The sequence below is a fragment of the Schistocerca americana genome, chromosome 3 (genome assembly GCF_021461395.2).
Source record: "Schistocerca americana isolate TAMUIC-IGC-003095 chromosome 3, iqSchAmer2.1, whole genome shotgun sequence".
NCBI lineage: Eukaryota > Metazoa > Arthropoda > Insecta > Orthoptera > Acrididae > Schistocerca > Schistocerca americana.
Window position 1 is genome coordinate 705231427 of NC_060121.1, and position 21651 is coordinate 705253077.

Here is a 21651-nt window from a genome sequence, read left to right on the forward strand (position 1 = left end):
CTCCGAGCTACAGTAACCCCCCCTAGGGAGGGTTTTAGTTTGAATGCTGCCAGCCGATCACACAGGGAACACAGTCCCTCCCCACACCATTCCATCCTCATGCATGGGCTGACACCTCATTCACCCAAACCACCTACAGGAGACCCAAGTCAACCTTCCAGTGTGGTCCCTGCCGCAACAGCCTCCAGAGATGGGTATCCTCATCACGTCACTGCTATCTTCCTCACTGCCTTCACCGCTGGACACACCCCTTGCACTGTACTCCAACCGTGCTCCACACTGTGGGGAGGGGGGGCTGTGTTGAGTATAAAAGTATGAACAGCATATCTCTGCCATTGTTGCAAGTTCTTTCACTCTGTGAACCTAATGGCTCACACCATCTTTATTGCCCAGTTGGCTGTATGACTTATTGTATTGTGGACATCTGCCTGAAATATACCGAGTCTTACAGAAATGAGTGTGTTTCTTTGGGCTACAATCCAACAGTAATCCCGCAAATGCATATCTACTTACATCTACCTCTGTTTGAAGCTGTTGACTGTATTCAGTTAAGTTTTGCCTCACTCTGCCATTTAGATCCTTTAAATCTCCCTTCATTACTGAAATAACTATTCCTTGATACTTCAGGATGTGTCACATCAACCTATCCTTTCTCTTACTCAGGTTATGTCATACAGCTCTTTCCTCTCCAATTTAGGGAAGTACAGTACATTCTAATTAGTTTTTCAATCTACCCATCTAATCTTCAGAAATGTTCTGCAACACCACATTTTAAAACTTCAGCTGTACATCTTGTCAGCATTGTTTACCATCCATGTTTTGCTTCCCTATAAGGCTATACACCAGATAAATATATTTAAAAAAAATTGTAATTACTACTACTACCGTACTATTATATTTGTATAAATAGTTTTCTTGCTAATGCTAGTCCGCATTTTATATCCTCTTTGCTTTGGCCATTATCAGTAATATCGATGGACAAGTAGCAAAATTCATCTGCGGCTTTACTTCTTTAGCATCTCATTCCTTAATCACTGTATAATCCATTTTCAGTATACTATTCATTCTGTACTTCAAGAAACCATGTACTGAATCTACAAACATTATTAATTACCCTCTGTGAAGTATATGGTGACTGGTAACTCAGTACATAAATATCAGACTGCAAGTACAGTGGTGAAAATCAACAGCAACAAATTTTTATTTCTGTATTAATGTCTGCCTCATGTGATATATTTTACTAGAGAAAACTGGGAACAGCATTTTCAAAATAGTTATGAGTAGTCCTTCCCCACTTATATTTCCATCAGTTTTTTGCTTCATGTCTTTTTCTTGGTATTTAAAATGATGTTTTTTCCCAAAAATATTTTCTGTGAAGGAGGAAGTTATTGTTATATGCGCAGTTCATTTATGTGTACCTAATTTATTTATGTCCATTCCCCAAGTTCTCTCAGATAACTTAAGGCAAGAAAACATTTGTGGATAATAGAAAAAAGGTGGATCTTCATTCTGTTCTTCATATGTTTCCTTTATTTATGAGGTTACCCCTCCATTCTCTAAAAGATATACATTAGTTCATGAGACAGTTTAAGTTTCTCATTCAGAAACTGTATTTGGATATTATATGTTTGTGAGCAGCTGAAGTTAAATTTTGTAAAAAATGAGGAATTTCTACCACCACCTATCAGAATTCGACAGCAGCAGGATTGTGGCCTACAGATATTTCTCTTTACTGTACTGTGATATCACTGCTTGCATTAGTCATATTCTTATGACTGTCATGCAAATACTGAACTGAAACTTCCTTGCAGATTAAAACTGTGTGCCAGATGGTGACTTGAACTCAAGACTCTTTTACATACTAACTGAGCTACCAAAGCACAACTCATGATCCATCCTCACACCTTTACTTCTGTCAATGCCTTATCTGGCAGGAAGTTTCCTATTAGCACACTCCCCTGTGGAGTGAAAATTTCATTTTGGTAATACTGAATTGTTGTTTCAGGAGGACAAGAGCACCATTTTCAGTCTTGTGTACGATTTCAAAAACTTCATACAATCTGCATAGGATTGTAGAATAAAGTCACATTCCTTGAGTCAGGGAATGGGCTTATTTGCAGCATAGCAAATATTGACATGGACAGTACATTAATGTCTGGAGCACCACAGACTGTCAGCATAGCAGCCATTATTGTGGCTTCTCCCTTGATGTGGTGGCAAAGAGAGGCGTGCTGACAGTGGTACCTCCAACAAAAACAACGGACACAAGAATAGCATCATACCAATCTGAATCTTCTGTACAGAAGCACAAACATTACCATATTGCATTTGTCATCCTTTTAAGGTCCCAGAATGTAAAATGATGGTATGGGGTTCCACTGGATACACAACATGCTTTGGTTAACATAATCTGTAATTTGGACAACAGGCATTGCATTTCTGACATGTTACGGCTGGTGGCTGAGCCATATCTTGAAGGTCTTCATGATGGTATCTTTCAACAGGATAACACAAAACTGCATGTTGTCCATGCTGTCCCTGTCTACCTCTACACAAAGAGTGTTTGACTGTTTGTGGGGAAGTAAGCATGTGCTAGTGTGGTGAGTTAAGTACTTATTGATTTTTCCCTGTCACTCAGCAAAGGTCCAACAGAGTGTAGCATACTGTGAGCTGCTAACAAAGATATTGCACCATACACTTGCATAAGATTAGATGTTTAAATACTGTTTCAAGACTTTGTCAGGTTGTATAAAAGTATAAAAAGGTTAAATATTGTGAATATCAACATAGTTCACTAATTAGTTCTTCGAAAAATCACTTTTTGTAACATTCTAAAGACACATAATGTTAAAGCTAGAAAGTTCTACTTCTGGAAAGAGATGCAGTTTATTAAAAATACTCATGATATACGTTTTCAGAAAGCTGCCTTATTTACTCTTTGAAATACCACACTTATTTGAAATTTTAGAAGCACATAATCTGAAAGTTACAGAGTTCTACTTCTGGAATCAGGCTTAGTTTATCATGAAGATACCTCATCTACTTTTTGAGTTTTAAGTAAAAATCAATTTTCTTAACTAAAATTTATAAAAACAAATTGATTAATTTAACTTAGTATATAAGATACAGAGCTAAAATTACAGCACTATCTCTATACATAAAAGGCAATGTCCCAACAGACAGACTTACTCACTGACTCATCCTCCAGCCCAAACTACTAAGGATAAAAACTTTAAATTTGGAAATGGTGTTGATGTTATACTTAAAGAATCATTTAAAAAGCGATTGTTCAAAATTGCACTATTAAAGGGAGTGAAATAAGGGATGAAAGGCATTTTGAAAATATGTCACTATCGCAGATATTTTGAAGACAGAACTACAAAAACTGATATTTGGTTGCTATCAGAACTGAAAAAAATGTGTTGAGCATTTTTGGAAATTCGAGCATTATTAAAGAACTACTAAACTATGTTTAAAGCTACATCTATGAAAAATTAAATTTGTCTTCTCAAGCAGAAATAAAAAAAAAGTGTTTCAGTGTTTTTGGAAATTCAGTCCCTAAGGGAGTGAAATAGAAGACGAAATTTTTATGAAATTATTTCATTTGAAATCATTGCAAGCTAAATAAATGAAAATTTGTATTTGGGTTCTCTGTTAGTAAAAAATATGTCTTTCACTATTTCTGGAAACTCAGCACCTAGGGGGGTTAAATGGGGAATGAAAAACGTTAGGAATATATTTATTTTTGAGAAATTTTAAATCTATATATACAACAATTGGTATTTCATTTCTAGGTTAGATATAAAGAAATATATGTTAGGGGATGAAACTTCCTATAGAAATACCATCATGGAAATGAAAAAGGCATGACTGACAAAAAACCTTGGGCTCCAGCTAATAGAGTCGCTTTTTGGTTGGACATACTTTTGGAAAGTACCATGCATCTATGGCCTTAATTAGCATGAAATGTTTAGAAGATGTTGCAAATTGTGACCAACATAAAAACTTGATTAAAGAAAAAAAAAAGATCTGTACAGACTATATAGACTGTGTGAGTGAAGCAGCAGATACTAAGCTAGTACTTGATATAAGTAATAATGAAGCTGTACCACATTTCTAGATAATATTGAAGATTGTAATTGTTCAAAGTTACAGAATTCCAATGGAGACAGTTCAGAGGCCACTATCTATCCTCAGTCCCATTTTAAAAATTCTGGAGGTCAAAATTTAAGAGTTATTGGTCAAAGGAATTTATAGAACATAAATAAAGTACAGATTTACATAGAGAAAAATTGAGATCATTTTTAGCTTGCAACTAACAATGATATAGATAACTTTGTAGTCATAAAGGGTGCTGACTGGGCACTGCTGAAAGTAATTTTGGAGACAATGCTTCGTTTGCAATCTGTACTGAACATATACAAACAATAAGGTGTCTGCACATGGAGGTTATTTGATCATTGTCAGTCATATGAAAATGTGTTAAACTTTTCTATTAAATGTGCCATGATTTTGTCAATGACAGTGACTACTTCAGCCTTAGGTGGCAAGTGGCAAGTGTCCAAAATTATTCTCTGTTTTCAAGAGAAGCACTTAATTTTCCATAATTAGAAGTAAAGAGTAGAAATCATGTCTGAACTGTGTTGAGTGCCAAGTATGATAAGATAGGTTTTAATGATTTTGAAAACTAATATTTGTGCTTGTGGAATTTTGACATAATATAGTGATGAGTAAAATAAAAATAGACTTTTATTTACTTTCATTATTTCTAATTATTCTGCATTATTCTCAGAGAGTTAGAACATGTTATTTCAGTTTTGGGAGCTGAGTAATGGGCCTGTAGACTAAAGACTATGAACAGCACATTCTCTATCATTGGATGTTAGCACAAAAAGTTTTAGGCCCTTGTAAAAGGCTGTGGCATCCAAAAATCACACAGACTACCAAAAATTTCAACTTCTATACTACATAAGCAGACAGTATCATTTTAACCCAACACCCCACATGTTGGTTGTCCTGGCCTGCACTCTCTCACCATTGAAAACATGGTTATGAGCTGCTGAGATACTGACATACCACCAGACACCAACCACTATGATTGATGAACTCTGATGTAGAACTGAAGCAGCATTGAATAGTTCTTCCAATCATACTGAATACACATGAGAAAATTTAATTATTAGCTATCATTTTGGTTGTTGCAATTTTAATGGCTAATATTGTAAAACAGTTGTGGTGATATGTTGTTTTTCTCAGCTTGCAGTTAATATAAGATTCAGCCACACCTTTCTACCTACCTTTAACAGCCTGTTAAATTACCAGCATTGCCATTTCTTGTATGCACATCGTTCTAATGTTGATGACATCCATACTGTGGCCACACATTGCTGTAAAATATGGCCTATGTAAATGAACTTCTATACTTCTGCCTTTCACATTTTATTACGCTTTGCATATGTGTTTCTCTTTCATTGAAAATTTTAATAGAGACTGATTAATGTCCTGTAAGTTAATCATTGTTTCATGACAATCATTATTATAAAATACAGTTTGCAGTTCTGACTGCATCATTTACTTTTAAGTTGAATGTCCTTGCTTTGTAAGATATTACTTCTTATTCCCACATATACTTCTTCATTCTGAATGTGTTTACTGTAATAAATACAACTCATTTTCAAGGTGAATTCTAAGTCATCTAATCATTCCCTTTGTAAAAACACTCTCTTTTCACTCCAGATGTATCACAGCATGCAGCTCTACTCTGTAACTCACTTAAAAAATTAAAAAAAAGAACAACTGTGATAATTAAATCAACTTTCCATCTTACACTGCTTCTCTATTTATATTTCAAAGCAGCTGATGTCTCTGGCAGGCCTTTAAAACAAAAATATTGTGTCTTGCTAAAAATTTTTTGTATACTCTTCAATAGTAGAGAGGGTGAATGCCACATAAATGAAAACAAGAACCTTCAAACACTCCACATGAACAATATTTATTCTATTGTGTACAATTTATAGATTATCAAATATTACACTAAACTGATGCCAATTAGCATCAAAATCACACTTTCATATTCATTTTATACAAATAGGAACACCAGATTACATTGTAGTCATTTTTACATATAAACAAAATTTACAAACAGAAAACTAATAAAATATTCACATATTTATAAGTTTACAGTGATCAGTGATGTCATGTAACAACAGAACTACATGAAAGAGAGATTAACATAAAATGTCAGCTAATAAAAGAAAACCATTTGTTAAGTAGAAAGATTACATGATAATATCACAAAGCTAATTATTGATTTTCATTTGATAAAATTTCCATCACATGAGCAGAGCATTAGCCCAGTCCTTCAGATCATGAAGTCGTCAGTCTCACATACCAGACCAATACACCTCATTTCACTTGCTTATAAAGACAAATAGTAAAGTTTTCTCATGCTCTATACAGACATACCATGAAGATATTATGGTATGTTGTATCAGCATTCACAGTATCTACAATAGTATCATTATATTGCACTGAATCATTTATTCTCAATATTAATAATATTTATATCATCTAAAATGAAGTACCTATTTGGTATTTTGTAATTTTAACATCTAATCTGTTAAATAATTGTTGGCTATCACAAATAAATCATTTATTTGAATGTTACAGCTTTTTCAAGGTATAATAAATATGTTCTCAACTATCAAATGTAATTGCAATCATCACAATAGCTGCTAAGGAAAGCTATGATTTTTTAAATAAAAAGAGTTTATATATCTGGTCATGGGAAACAGTCATAAACTTGAATGAGGTCACCACAAAACATAATGAACATTTCTATTACGATTGGTTGTAGAACCAATTTCAGAGGAATTGCATATATTGTTACATTTTTAGTGACACCATGTTATATCAGCGTATATCCATCACAAATGACAATTTTTGCTGAACTCCCAAATTTTGTATTTTCAATAGAAGACATGTATACTAGGGCAATTGTTTTCAACTATATGTCTCTCAAATTTAACCAAGATCCCTCATAGATCACCATATGTCTATTGTAATGTAGTAACAAAATCTTTTTCCACTTGAGATACAGATACTACCCAGTCTCCCTCTTGTAGCTAAATGGGCTAATTGTTATCATCCATATAATTAAATATGAATATGGAAGCTATATGATAGGCCTACAGGGTATGCCATTACATTTCTGATTTTATGATTTTCCTTCAAATTATTTACTAAATTTATTTTACAAGCAGTTGCATTATTTCATTTGCTAAATTCTCCATGATTGAGTGTTCTAACAAGCAGTATTATTCTGTCACTTCTTGCAACACAAGGCTATAAATATGGAAAGGATGTGTATGTCAATGTAGAAACATAATTTAGATGCAGAAAATGAAAGAGTTGAAAAAATTATGTAACAAGCGTTACAGGTACTCTACGTGCCATACAATATCACACTTGACTTTACTTATTTTCTCACTATAGTATACAGCTAAATAAAATAATAAATTAAGCATACAGCCATAGGAAACCACAGACATTCAAGTGCCATGGATTATTAAAAAAAGTATGTAACTTGCTTTTTACAAAATAATTTTTGTTTATGAAGAAGACTGAAAGCATAAAAAATATAAAGAACTAATAATTAAGGCCTGGAAGTGACCTTCAGTTAGACTTTCATATGTGATAAACTTTTAAGAAACAAAAATAAATGTTACATGATTTTATAGGGCAACTAAAATGCAAAGTAATACATAAATCTCTATTCCTCATAGATGATAATAAAAAAAATTTTGTAACATTGAAAGATTACATTCTTCAAATAATGATAAAACAGACAAGCAGCAGATGGACTATAGAAATATATGGAGTACATAAATGTAGGAACACATCCATCCAAATGATACACTGCCACCTCACCATGCCAAGGTGTTAAAAAAATGTCATGAATGTGTATTTACAGCTTGCAATTAACCTCATGTGTACTAGAACTCCATGTTATCATAATAACTTTGGAAAATATTACTGATTAAGAAGTAAAATTATAAACTGGCAAACATCCGTTTGACCTGCCTAGTGGCCAGTTTGTCAGTGTGCTACAAATGTTTGATAAACAGTTTCCATTTTTTCACTAACTGTGATGTCATTAGCTTGTCAGAATGAATGCAGCTTATACACATCTGAAAGGAGTGCAAAGAAATGCAATAAACACCTTAGATCAGCTTCAAAATTAATATTTTGAGTACTTTATGGAAGAAATTTATGACTGATCAGCTTTATGGTTACTTATGAAGGGTCCTCTTTTTATTGCACCGGTGGTAATTAAGTTTCCAGTTCAGTCACGAATTAAAACCATATCAGAATCTGCTATTTAAGATGGGGTTTTCAGGCCTCAGTAGCTGCAAATACATTGCTCCCCAAAGAAAATGACAACTGAATATACATATAAGAATTTAAGTGTTTGCTCCAATGCTGTTGAATGAAATAAATATTTCTCATATTTAGTGCACAAATTGTAACGGCTCCATATGGAGTATTCAGTACTTTGCTGAGTACTTATGTGGGTGAGTAATCCCATGGGGACTGATAAGCACCACAATGTACATTAATACAGAGCACAGACATGTTATGTGAAAGAGTAAGAAAAATATGAAGATTAGGAAATAGCTGTAAAATCTGCATGTGATTATTATGAGACACAAAGTCTGATTTGATGAATGAAATGGGGGAAATGGAGTAGAATGAAAGTAAAAAATCTCAAGGAATCAGGAAGAACAACTGTGATTTAGATCAACAAGATTGTGGGGGAGGGGGGGGGGGGGGAATTCATATGACTGGAGTACACCTACAAGCCATTAAAATTCAGATTGGAGAGATCCTGTATAGTATATCACTGTATGAAGGGCAGCAATGACCAGCAGTAAGAGGAGGAGGGGGGCTAACCGGCCTCCCCACCCAGTTCTCAGGAACCAGAAAAAAATATAGTACAGTATGTTTTTCTTTTAAGAAAATGATTAGAAGTTGGTATTATGCTGGTTTTTAACAGGGTCAGAAACAAAAATTTATTATGGCTACTTACAAGTCTCCATTTGTCTTCCAAAATATTAAAAATACTTCACATCCCAATTCTAGTCTCCCCTACAAACTATTGTTTGTCCTTGCACTGAATAGTTCTTTTAAACAAGAGATTCAGCAGTTGGAGTTTTTAGATGATACCTTATCACCTAGTACAGCTACACTATATCATTCAAAACATGACTAAAATGTTAAAGATTACAAATACTTTACGATAATGTGTAGGAGATAATACAGGTCATGCAAATATCCTCAGTTCATAATTTATGATAACTCTAACGTACTGTAGGTTTACTTTAGCAGAACAAAGCATAAAGCAGTCTGCAGCATAAAGGAACTGCCTGGCAAGTGTTCTGTTAGCACTGGCAATGCTGAAAGGGGCCACTAGACAGCTCAATGCACCCAGTATTTGTCGGATATAAAAGTAGACTTGTCGATATTGACACTTCATCGAGATGAAGAGCATCGAGCATTGTCATTTCCTCTAAACTGTTTACTGGTTCTTTGGATTTCTTCCAGTTTCATCTGACGACCTGCCCTCAGACAGGTGCGAACAGGGAAGTTTCCACACTTCCTGCGGACCTGTCGGTGAGGTGGGACAAGTCGATCGCGACTCGACGCGTACCTCGCGACGCGGCGAGCACTACATCTACGAGTTTTTTTGGTATATCCTAGTGAGATCTACCTACTTTCGGGGAACTGTCCCCGCGCTTCTAGGTTCCGATGAGACGTGGTGACCCCTCAGAGAGTGAACAGTTCGCGGAGAGTCGGCTGGGCGGTGGCGAGTGCGTTATCTGACGACAGGCAAGGGGTCCGTCTGGACGGCGGCACTCGTCGCAGAGGCGGCGGGGGCGGCAGCAGCGGGGGCTGTGGTTGCGGGGGCGGCAGCGGCGGCGGCGGCGGCGGCGGCGCACTCGCGCTGCAGGAAGGACAGCCCCAGGCTGGAGGCGCCGCTCGAGCTGGCGGCAGAGTCCTGCGAGATAGTCCTGCGGAAGGGCGGTGGCAGGTCCGCGCGTGGGGGGCCGGGCCTCGGGAAAGGGTAGCGCCACGGCGACTTGGGCGGGTCCATCTCGAAGCCCTCGTTGTCCACGCCCCGGCGCTCCTCCAGGCGCTCGCGCTTCGACAGCCGCCTGCGCAACACCACATAACCATTACGCTGCGTTCACGAATCGTTTATTTTCTTGTTATTGTCTTTCAGAAAGTTTCAAGCCAGTCTTACAGGAACCTGACCTTGTTAGAGCAGAGTACGCTAACATATAATTATTATTCTATAATTTTCCATAATGAATTAACAATTCAATAACCAAGACCGCATAAACTCATCTTTATTTTTGACAACCAGTTTCGACAGATATATCTGTAATCTTCTGGTCTTAGAAACATTTTTGCTGATAAACGTGTTCATTGCGGGTTAGAGCCTCATGTCATGTTGTCATTGTGGTGGATAAAATACAGCACTTCATAAAAACGCCTGCCACAAATAAAACACTTATACTTAGGTGCTATATTTATTCCACCAGAGTGACAACGTAGCCTAGATCTCTCATTCACAACGAACCCGTTTGGTAGCAAAAATGTTTCGGAGACAAGAAGACGACAGTCAGGCCTATATCTGACGAAAGCGGTTGTCAAACATAAATACGAACTTATGCGATCCTGACTACTGAAAGTTTTCTTTACCAAATAATGCAGAACTAGCCTTCCAATTTCTGAACATGATAAAATTCAACTAATTGTGTAGTCTACGAGAGTAAATATTGTTTTCTACACTACTGGCCATTAAAATTGCTACACCAACAAGAAATGCAGATGATAAACGGGTATTCATTGGACAAATATATTATACTAGAACTGAAATGTGATTATATTTTCAAGCAATTCGGATGCATAGATCCTGAGAAATCAGTACCCAGAACAACCATCTCTGGCCGAAATAACGGCCGTGATACGCCTGGGCATTGAGTCAAACAGAGCTTGGATGGCGTGTACAGGTGCAGCTGCTCATGCAGCTTCAACACGATACCACAGTTCATCAAGAGTAGTGATTGGCGTATTGTGACGAGCCAGTTGCTCGGACACCATTGACCAGACGTTTTCAATTGGCGAGAGATCTGGAGAATGTGCTGGCCAGGGCAGCAGTCGAGCATTTTCCGTATCCAGGAAGGCCCGTACAGGACCTGCAACATGCAGTCGTACATTACCTTGCTGAAATGTGGGGTTTCGCAGGGATCGAATGAAGGGTAGAGCCACGGGTTCGTAACACATCTAAAATGTAACGTTCCCTGTTCAAAGTGCAGTCAATGCGAACAAGAGGTGACCGAGACGTGTAACCAATGGCACCCCATACCATCACATCGGGTGATACGCCAGTATGGCGATGACGAATACACGCTTTCAATGTGCGTTCACCGCGATGTCGCCAAACACGGATGAGACCATTACGATCCTGTAAACAGAACGTGGTTTCATCCGAAAAAATGACGTTTTGCCATTCGTGCACCCAGGTTCGTCGTTGAGTACACCATCGCAGGCGCTCGTGTCTGTGATGCAGTGTCAAGGCTAATCGCAGCCATGGTCTTCGAGCTGATAGTCCATGCTGCTGCAAACATCGTCGAACTGTTCGTGCAGATGGTTGTTGTCTTGCAAACGTCCCCATCTGTTGACTCAGGGATCGAGACGTGGCTGCACGATTCGTTACAGCCATGCGGATCAGATGCCTGTCATCTCGACTGCTAGTGATACGAGGCCGTTGGGATCCAGCACGGCATTCCGTATTACCATCGTGAACCCACCGATTCCATATTCTGCTAACAGTCATTGGATCTCGTCCAACGCGAGCAGCTATGTCGCGATACGATAAACCGCAATCGCGATAGGCTACAATCAGACCTTTATCAAAGTCGGAAACGTGATGGTACGCATTTCTCCTCCTTAAACGAGGCATCACAACAACGTTTCACCAGGCAACGCCGATCAACTGCTGTTTGTGTATGAGAAACAGGTTGAAATCTTTCCTCATGTCAGCACGTTGTGGGTGTCGCCACCGGCGCCAACCTTGTGTGAGTGCTCTGAAAAGCTAATCATTTGCATATCACAGAATCTTCTTCCTGTCGGTTAAATTTCGCATCTTTAGTACGTCATCTTCGTGGTGTAGCAATTTTAATGGCCAGTAGTGTATTTCAAATGGGATGAAAAATGAGAAAATTGACCTCATGGTTCTTTTAAATCATTAACAACATTTACATATGCCAATTATTGTACATGAAATCAACATTTACAAAGTTATCTCTTAAGTATTTACTGGTTTACAACTTAAAATTCGGTAAATTTTGCGTACCGGTAACTTTCCGATCGCGACAATATGTCTGTCGTGTAACTGAAGAACCTTACATCGGATTTCGGTAGCTGGATGTCTGTTCTTTATGGAGGCATATAACAATAACAGAACAATAATTAATACAAGTTTTAAAAACCTTTTATTCGTGTGTCAAGCATAAACACAATTTTCATGAAGATTAAACTGACATAGGCTTGAACGTCTTTTTCCTACAGATTGATTTCTGTTTTACGATATGTGGCACTCCTTGACTGGAACTTGGAAAAAAATAATTAAATAAAAGTATTTAGGCTCACGTAGTACTTGGGCTGCGATGTGCTGACGGGAAGAGGAGCAGGCGACCGACGACCGCCTCGTTATGGAGTGTGATCGCTGTTTCTACGACTACTTACTTTCTATTTTTTCTAAAGCTCTCCATCGAAGATACCAAAAGAAGTTTACTAATATTGTTTTTTAATCAAATGGGGTCATTTTTATTGCATTTAAAATGAGGTTTACAGAAAAAAATACGCAAAATAATGAAAATTAAGATTAAATTTAAGCCCCAAAAATACCGCGTAAAAAACACCTCAAACTACTCAATATTATCTGCAGTTTTAAGTCTGAGTATTTTAGTTTCAATAGTTTCCGAGTTACGATCTCAGAATCGCGTGATTTAATCAAAATACGGCAACTTAGGCGCTTAAAAAAAATGTCGAAAGCACTTGTTTATCACAGCTGCTACTTTTCAAAAGATATTAATTTACCGTCTACTTTAAATGAAAACTGAACTTCCATGATAACTGCAAAGTTGCCTATTGTCTGAAATGAAATGGAACTACCCGAATGAGACGTTTCATAATACGTTGATAACGTCAGTGGGTTAAGGAAAGAATATTAAGTTTATCACCGACGCCAACAGTGTCTTTCGGAAAGCACAGCAAACAAAATCGCGCCACTTCTCTGTGAGCAACGGCCTGATTAGGTCATAAATATAGTTTCTTTCCCTTCTTCAATAATTTCAGAATAATAAAAAAGACACATCTTGGTGCAGTTAAAAAACAGACGATAATTAGAATGGGGAGGGAACCCCCCCTAGTAATGCGACCAATCAAAGGCCTTAGAAAAGGGTATTGTAAAGCAACTACTTTGTTTAAGTATTAACTGAACGAAGTTCTTGAAGAATAGATGAAAAATTGTGGAGGAGTGGTCGTAGACACAGTTGGAAATTCAGTGTCGAGTTTACTATACGCCAATGTACAAATAATATTGCCCAAAGATGACTATGATATGCCGTATATGATGAAAAAAATCTGTAAACAAAGACCAGACTATCAATAATTGTTTCTAAAAGAAAATATTTATGTACAGTAGGTAAACAACATGACATTATCATAGCTGGAAAGACTATTAAGGTATGTCAAAACTATAAATATCTGAGTTATAGTCTCGATCGGGATCCAGTAAACAAGAAATAAGGCAGAGGACAACAAAATCTAAACAAGCAGCCATTAAGCTGAATTCCATCCTTTGGTCAGACAAAATTAGGAAAAATAAAGTTACTTATATACGAATCAATAATACAAACCATTTTTTATATGAAAATGAATTGCAGGAAATGAAAAAACTAGGTAGAAGAAGATTTGAAGCTCTGAAAATGGATTTTTTGAGAAGATGTTGTATAAGTTCAAAGCAAGAGAATATCGCAAACAAAGATATCATGTGCATCGTCGAAGAGATGAAAACGGAGTTTAAAGTGGTATGCGTTTGTGATGAGATTATGGTATGAACGGTGGACTCCACACGAGAAAGAAAGCGGAAGACCCTGTGGAGGAGGATATGCAACAAAGAAATTTGAAAGAATATTTGTATAAGGATCAAGAGGCTAGGATACAAGGTTAAGAGGAACCGCCGAAAGAGCTGTAAACAACAAATAAACAAAAAATGTAACTGTAGCACAGCACACATTAACAGTCCGGATGCTTTTGTATTTTTATGACAGCAGAAGTGTTTCAATTAAAATTTTATTTCATCAGCTTCATCTAATAATTGTCGATTACCAACTACATCACGAAATGGAAATATACAAACGAAATCAATTATAGTGACCAAAGGAATTACAAATGTAAGAGGAGATGGTACACTTACAACTGGAGGAATGTCTGTAATACGACAGTTGCCAGATCCAAGGTAATATGTTCATAGCTTGATTTTCTGCCAATCTTTAACAATTACTTTCTCTGGATAACAGTAAGTGCTGTGTCAGGACCTGGGCTGTATTTAGGAATTATAGAACAGTGGGCCATACTTCTGGTGCAGCCAATATCCATGGAAATTTTTTAGCTACTTATCCGCAAAAATTGCATTTTAGAGCAATTTTCCAATTAAAAGCCTACAACGAGGGGTACCCAAAAAGAACAGGATTATTTCTTAAAAGGTACATTTTTTTCAAATTGTTTACAAAACAACCTTATCGCCTTCAAAATACTCTCCATTACAACTAATACTTTTGCCCCTCTGGTGGTTCCACTGTTCGCAACATTTTTAGTCATCTTTAGAAATGGATGACAGCACCTCCCTCGTTTTTTTCTTTACTTGTTCAATGTTGTCAAATCGGTGTTCCTTCATGCCCCTTTTCACGCATTGAAACAAGAAAAAGTCGCACCAGGTCAGGTCGGGCTAGCCAGGTGTGTGGGGCAGCGGAGCCACGCCACTTTCAGCCAAACACCGTCTAATAGTGATGGCTGTGTGTGTGCGCTCGTTGTCGTGGTGGAAGAACCAGTCTCCTGTCTGCCACAAATCTGGTCTTTCTTGTCGAACACTGTTGCACTAATCTCTGATTGTTGATCAGTTGTCTGTCGACGGTCTGTGAGCACAAGGTCTCGAATTTTTTCGACATTTTCGTCTCTTCAGGCAGTTGACGGACGTCCAGGACGAGGTTTGTCATCAATCGACATGTCGCCAAGTTTAAAACGAGCAAATCACTGGTACATATGAATTTTTCCCATAGCGTCATCTTGGTAAGCTGTTTTCAACATTAAAACATTTTCAGCAGCATTTTTACCGAGTAGAAAATAATATGTCACAGCTGCACGTTGTGCACTTACAGCTGCCATCATAAAAAACGAAACAAGAACAAAATAGTGCTAGCAATAACAATCACTGCAGCTGAATAGAACAAGCCAAGTCGACAACACAGGCGGCCCTCAACTGGCAATGAGTTGCGCTATACACGCCTACACGCCTAGCGGCAGAGACACTGGACTCGCATTCGGGAGGACGACGGTTCAATCCCGTCTCCGGCCATCCTGATTTAGGTTTTCCGTGATTTCCCTAAATCGCTTCGGGCAAATGTCGGGATGGTTCCTTTGAAAGGACACGGCCGTTTTCCTTCTCCATCCTTCCCTCACCCGAGCTTGCGCTCCGTCTCTAATGACCTCGTTGTCGACGGGACGTTAAACACTAATCTCCTCCTCCACCTAGCGGCAGAAATCCGTACTACACAATCTCCGCCCATGGCAATGTTATCCCGTTTGTTTCTTTTTTGTTTCCTTTTTTTTTGGGGGGGGGGGGGAGGGGGGGCACTTCTCAACAGCACGTTACAAGTCATCCCAGATATGCTAAATTATGTTCATGTCTGGGGAGTTCTGTCGACAGTGGAAGTGTTTAAACTCAGAAGAGTGTTCCTGGAGCCACTCTATAGCAATTCTGGACGTGTGGGTGTTGTATTGTCCTGCTGGAATAGCCCAAGTCTATCGGAATGCACAACGGACAGGAATGGATGCAAGTGATCAGACAGGATGCTTACATACGTGTCATCTGTCAGAGTAGTATCTAGATGTATCAGGGGTCCCGTATCACTCCAATTGCACACGCCCCACACCATTACAGGGCCTCCAGCAGCTTGAACAATCCCCTGCGGACATGCAGGGTCAATGGATTCATGAGGTTGTCTCAACACCCGTATACGTCCATCCACTCGATACAATTTGAAACGGGACACTTTCGACCAGGCAACGTGTTTCCAGTCATCAACAGTCCAATGTCAGTGTTGACATTGGACTGTCATCAAGGATACACGAGTGAGTCTTCGGCTCCGAAAGCCCATATCGATGATGTTTCGTTGAATGGTTCGCACTCTGACACTTGCTGATGGGTCAGCATTGAAATCTGCAACAATTTTCGGAAGGGCTGCACTTTCTTCACGTTGAACGATTCTCTTCAGTCGTCATTGGTCCCGTTCTTGCAGGATCATTTTCCGGCCACAGCCATGTCGAAGATTTGATGTTTTACCAGATTCCTGATATTCACAGTACACTCATGGAATGGCCGTACGGGAAAATCCAACTTCACCGCTGCCTCGGAGATGCTGTGTCCCGTCGCTCGTGCGCCGACTTTACACCACATTCAGACTCACTTAAATCTTGATAACCTGCCTTTTTAGCAGCAGTAACCGACCTAAAAACTGCGCCAGACACTTGGTGTCTTATATAGGCATTGCTAACCGTTGCGTCGTATTCTGCCTGCTTACATATCTATATATTTGAATACGCATGCCTATACCAGTTTCTTTGGCGCTTCAGTGTATTATGCAAGGAAAAAAATGTATGAACTAGCTGGAACTAACAGAGAAGCAGTACTTGTATTTCAAGAAATACTGCACTGTCTTAGGAAAAGCGGTTAAAATACTGTTTATATTGACTGAAATTAATAAAACTGGTGGCAAAATTAAGTTTATATCAATGACAGGTGAAATATTAAATGGAAAATCAGATAGGAAATGCGAGGCCTTTGTGATTTAAGAAATCAGCCAAATAATAAATGATAGCAATCACATACTCAACGTTTTTAATAATAATCACTTCCTTCAAGTAGCTCATAGACACCTTAAACGATATTTCAGTAGAATATATACAAGAATCTACTTCCCATACATATAGGGAAATTACGCTTACTCCATGGTCTGCCAAAGAAATTAAAAATGTAATTAAATCCTTCAGATCAAGAACTCTCACTTGGTTCATGCTATTTCAAGTAGAAGACTAAAAATATACGCCATGTTTTCAGTCATGTATACTTGCATCACTATCACAGGGGACATTTTGAGAGGGACTGAAATGTTCTATTGTGACATCTCTTTACAAGAAAGGTAGTAAGACAGACGTTAATAGTTACCAACCAGTCTCACTAATTAACTGCTTCTCGAAGGTACTAGAAGAGATTGTGTATGAAAAAATCGTAACATACGTGTCTCAAAATGAGATACTTAGTTTGGATTTCAAAAGGGGTGCTCCACAGAACACACTATTTTTCAATTCATGAATCAGATTGCACAACATTTAAATGACAAAGTATTACCACATGGTATTTTCCGTGACTTGCAAAGAGCATTTTATCGTATAGTTCAAGAAATTATCCTAGAGAAGCTCAGCTATTGGGATCTTGTTGGTAACTGGTTTCCACCCTATTTAACTAAAAGTATGCAGAGTGTCACATTATGAAATCCAAAGAGTGTACGCAACGAAATAGCATCTTAAGAATACAAGTTGGATCCAATGTTTTACTTGTTACATATAACTGATTTGCCACGATATCGTCAAGAAAGAGAAATAGTTCTATTTCCTGACTAAGCAAGTTTTATAATCAAGCCTAAAGGAGAAACTGCAACATTTGAAAACCTATATCAAATTGTCTCCAGACTTTGTAATAAGACCACGTACTATACTTATTTCACGCTTCTGTCCAACAAACATTTTCTTTCCTCAGTGACAAATTATCCCAGCCAGAATAAAATGATCACGTACAACACAGTGATTGAAAACAGGAAAAGCAAGTATAGTTTGAAATTTTTTCTATCGAAAACGTGATATTATACATAAAGCTAAAATTGCAGTGCTTGGACGTTTAAAAAAATATGTCAATAAATGTGAATAATATAATTAAAAATATGTGGTGCTGATGTGATGATGAGTAGTGCGTCAGTGACCGTCGCATGACAAGACTTTGAAGTTGGTATTGCTGTGACTTTGCCACAGCAAATTTCTGAGGCTTGACTTTGATCTCCACGATAAATGGGTGGATGGAAACGGATTATAACGAGCAAGCAGGTTAGCTGTGGGTAGCGAGCTTATTCTCGGTACGTGTTTGGTGTGATACTGAAGTTTCCACTCACACAAGAGAGCGCTCGGCATTAATCATTTACTGCTGAGATACTGTCATATACGTCTTAGTTTCAATTTGGTCGTTCTTTCTAGGTGTAGGAATTTTGATAACACTGGTTTATTTGGAACCAAAGAAGGGGAGGCAGAGGGTTCAGATGAATGAGTGCGTAGCTGCGTAGTAGTTCTATTTGCAACTAACTCTGCGACTCGTCACTTTAGCTTCTGAGCTGTATTCAACAGTCATAGAACTATCTGTGATGTCAATGAAAATTTGATGATAAGTCAATGAAAATTTGATGACAATTTTTTGTTTATATGGGGTTGTCTTCAGAGAACAATATTTTCCAATGAAGGTATTTAGCTAGATTTGAAGGAGGCACTAATACGAAGGACATCATCTGTGCAGAAACTGCTGTTGCGGAAATTTTGGAGATGTGTTGGACAGACCAGAGCTTGCAACAGCTCCCAAAAAAAGTCCCTCTTTCATGCCTGAAGTGGATGAAGTCTCTAAGTAATTATTTGCTGAGAAAGATAAATGGAGAAAGGTTCTGTGTCACATTACTAGAGGAACAGGCTGTAGAGATGGAAAGTCTTCTCCCAGGAAAATTGTCTTGGTAGGGAATTTGACTTAGTATGAGCTGCAGAGAAAAGTAAATCTATACTTTGCTGAAGCAGGAGTCTGTGAGTTGGAACAGCTCCTCTATAAACTGAAGTGGGAGCCAAGCAGAGTCATGATCAGATAAATTAACTAAATTCAATTATTATGAAACCCACTATCATTAACAGTTTTTCATATAATAACTTGTTTCAAGTTGTAATTGTGAGTAGCAGTGTCTGAAGTGGCGGTTTTTACACGCAGTATTTTTACCAACAAGCCCTCCTCAGGTTGAACAATAGTCAGAGATGATATACTCGCCTGAGAATCCTCGTTCCAAGACCCGCTCCTGGCGGCGCTTCGAGGCGGTGCCCGGCCGCGGCGTTTTTACGGTCGTGACTTTCCTCGATAATGATGTGACGGTCGTACGGCGTGTCGTAATCCACTTCGAGGATAGTGGAGAAGCGATGTGGGAACACCATGTCGACTGTGGCAATGGCGATCCCAGACAAAGCACAGAGTGCACCTGGAAATTAGAACCGAATCTTAATTAGTTAAACGATGACGTCTCTATTTGTAATCAAGTTGTGCTTTACTTCATGGAAATATAATCCGTGTCGTTAAATCATGGCTCTGAGTCTCTGGAACATAAAGATTACTAAGATTAAAGATACTATACCGACCATTAATAAAATAAAAATTCCAGAATGAGATTTTCACTCTGCAGCGGAGTGTGCGCTGATTTGAAACTTCCTGGCAGATTAAAACAGTGTCCCGGACCGAAACTCGAACTCGGGACCTTTGCCTTTCGCGGGCAAGTGCTCTAGTGCAAAGGTCCTGAGTTCGAGTCTCGGTCCGGGACACAGTTTTAATCTGCCAGGAAGTTTCAAAATAAATATTGTTCGTTTAGGCAGCATCTAACCTTCATAATCTTCACATAAGGAAAACAATGTCATCAGTCGTAGCTACTTCGGGACAGTCCCACATGTTTTTAGAAAATTATATGTTCCACACACTGAAGAAACTTTTTTTTTCTCAATCAATAGAAACTTCAGAAAGGTGCACAGGAATCATTAAGCAGATCGGAAAATAGGAAGTTCATTTGGCAAGATGGTGACAGTCTCAGAATTGTCCAGAAACTTCTTCTTACTTCTATGATTACTTCATTATCCCCAAAAGTTGCATGTTTAATAGCTAACTCCGGTTTAGATAGTGTTTCAGGGTTCCATTCCAGTTGGTTCATCTATAACATATCTACCCTGAATATTTTCTGTTTATTTGGCGTGTTCTCTTTCAGACCCAATGAGATTTTGTCAGCACTCTGTATCTCGCTATACCTACGACACTGACTATTCGAAATTTATGTCCTATTAATTTCTCAGTGCTCTTACTTAAAACGACCCCCTTTGGAAATGGTATGAGCCATACCAAACCTAATAAAAGGAGGTAATATAATGCTGAACTAACACGAATGTCGAAAATATACTACTGCAGACCCACGATGCAGCGTGTAGTGTAAGGAATGCACCTACAAATATATAAAGCATTTCTAAGCAGTCCGCCCCCAGTAGCTGACTTGTCAGCGCGGCAGACCGTCAATTCTAAAGGCCCAGGTTAGATTCCCGGCTGGGTCGAAGATTTTTCTCCGCTCAGGGACTGGGTGTTTTATTGTCCTAGTCATCATTTCATCCCCATCGACGCGCAAGTCGCCGAAAGACTTGCACCAGGCGAGCGGTCTACCCGACGGGAGGCCCTCGTCACACGCCATTATTTTTATTATTATTAATTCTGAGGAAAGTCGACAGTGAAGGTAAACACTTCTTTCTATAAAACATGTAGGCAGCCCTATGGACATGTTTGTTAAGATGCTTCTAATAAATAAATATCATCCTTGAAAAACTGCCGCAAAACTGATAGTACTCGATACCTTACGAATTATGTGTAGGAAACTATGTTCCCACCATCTGTTAGCGAGAAAACGAAGGTACTTCGATAGTAATTCAAAGCGTAAGAGCTTCTATGTGAAGTCATTTCATATTTTATGGTAAATGGTAGCAGTTGACTCTTTTTCGTAAGACGGCAACAGACTTAATATATTTGCCTAACTTTAAAGAATTCATCACTGAATTTTCTTCAGTACTATTGAACGCTGCAAATTCAGAATGACGGAGGGATTCCAGTTAGTTCGAGTCTGCAGTTGGTCACAGGACTGCTAGAAGACACTGGTCTGCCAGTCTCAGAAAAATTTAATTCAAAAATGGTTCAAATGGCTCTGAGCACTATGCGACTTAACTTCTGAGGTCATCAGTCGTCTAGAACTTAGAACTAATTAAACCTAACGAACCTAAGGACATCACACACATCCATGCCCGAGGCAAGATTCGAACCTGAGACCATAGCGGTCACGCGGTTCCAGACTGAAGCGCCTAGAACCGCACGGACACACCGGCCGGCAAAAATATAATTCGCTAGACATTACTTCTCTTCAAAAAAGT

The 21651-nt window shown here is 38.4% G+C and overlaps 1 protein-coding gene across 1 annotated transcript in view; it reads right to left on the reverse strand.

The window, feature by feature from the left end:
- Positions 1-5967: 5967 nt before the first annotated feature.
- The window catches only part of LOC124606925 (dual oxidase maturation factor 2-like), a 713401-nt gene continuing 697717 nt past the window's right edge, over positions 5968-21651 (reverse strand). The window contains exons 7-8 of the mRNA XM_047139039.1: positions 19478-19682; positions 5968-10214 (exon numbers count right to left, since the gene is read on the reverse strand). Of these exons, the coding sequence (XP_046994995.1) occupies positions 9875-10214; positions 19478-19682 (545 nt within the window). The 3' untranslated portion in view covers positions 5968-9874. The remainder of the gene's footprint in view (positions 10215-19477; positions 19683-21651) is intronic.